Raw genomic sequence first — 1,283 nt, forward strand, 5'->3', positions numbered from 1 at the left:
TTAGCGGGCCGGGGCGGCGTGTTTTTTGTCCCCCCCCCCCGGAGTGAGCCTTGGGCTCCCTTTTTGGTCCACTCGAAGCCCTGGCTTCGTGTGCCCCCCTCTGGGCCGGCATGGCGGGCCGGGCGCCTTTCTCTGCCGCTGCCTCGAGTGCCCCTGTCTCGCTCTTGGTCTACTCGGAGCCTCGTCTCGTGTGCCGCCTCGTGGGCGGCGTGGCGGGCGGGCGGCTGTCTCTGCCGCCGCCTCGAGTGCGTCTCGTCTCGCTCTTCGTCTACTCGAGCCTCGTCTCGTGTGCCGCCTCGTGGGCGGGGTGGCGTGGCGGGCGGCTGTCTCTGCCGCCGCCTCGAGTGAGCCTCGTGCCGCTCTTCGTCTACTCGAGCCTCGTCTCGTGTGCCGCCTCGTGGGCGGCGTGGCGGGCGAACGGCTGTCTCTGCCGCCGCCTCGAGTGAGCCTCGTGTCGCTCTTCGTCTACTCGAGCCTCGTCTCGTGTGCCACCTCGTGGGCGGCGTCGCGGGCGGGCGGCTGTCTCTGACGCCGCCTCGAGTGAGCCTCGTCTCGCTCTTCGTCTACTCGAGCCTGGGCGGCTGTCTCTGCCGCCGCCTCGAGTGAGCCTCGTCTCGCTCTTCGTCTACTCGAGCCTCGTCTCGTGTGCCGCCTCGTGGGCGGCGTGGCGGGCGGGCGGCTGTCTCTGCCGCCGCCTCGAGTGCTTCTCGTCTCGCTCTTCGTCTTCTCGAGCCTCGCCTCGTGTGCCACCTCGTGGGCGGCGTGGCGGGCGGGCGGCTGTCTCTGCCGCCGCCTCGAGTGCTTCTCGTCTCGCTCTTCGTCTACTCGAGCCTCGTCTCGTGTGCCGCCTCGTGGGCGGGGTGGCAGGCGGGCGGCTGTCTCTGCCTCCGCCTCGAGTGCGCCTTGTCTCGCTCTTTGTGTACTCGAGCCTCGTCTCGTGTGCCACCTCGTGGGCGGCGTAGCGGGCGGGCGGCTGTCTCTGCCTCCGCCTCGAGTGCGCCTCGTCTCGCTCTTTGTCTACTCGAGCCTTGTCTCGTGTGCCGCCTCGTGGGCGCCGTAGCAGGCGTGGCCGGCGGCTGTCTCTGCCGCCGCCTCGAGTGAGCCTCGTGTCGCTCTTTGTCTACTCTTGCCTCGTCTCGTGTGCCGCCTCGTGGGCGGGGTGGCGGGCGGGCGGCTGTCTCTGCCTCCGCCTCGAGTGCGCCTTGTCTCGCTCTTTGTGTACTCGAGCCTCGTCTCGTGTGCCACCTCGTGGGCGGCGTAGCGGGCGGGCGGCTGTCTCTGCC

At 70.4% G+C, this 1,283-nt stretch overlaps 1 protein-coding gene across 1 annotated transcript; it reads left to right on the forward strand.

Annotated features, from left to right (window-relative positions):
* Positions 1 to 110: 110 nt before the first annotated feature.
* EMIHUDRAFT_258764 (hypothetical protein) lies at positions 111 to 446 on the forward strand (the record flags this gene model as incomplete). The annotated part of the gene is made up of 1 exon (XM_005759083.1): positions 111 to 446. One exon carries the CDS (start codon positions 111 to 113, stop codon positions 444 to 446), a length of 336 nt encoding a protein of 111 aa, XP_005759140.1.
* Positions 447 to 1,283: the final 837 nt, after the last annotated feature.

Source organism: Emiliania huxleyi, assembly GCF_000372725.1.
Source record: "Emiliania huxleyi CCMP1516 unplaced genomic scaffold EMIHUscaffold_8133, whole genome shotgun sequence".
NCBI classification, from domain to species: domain Eukaryota; phylum Haptophyta; order Isochrysidales; family Noelaerhabdaceae; genus Emiliania; species Emiliania huxleyi.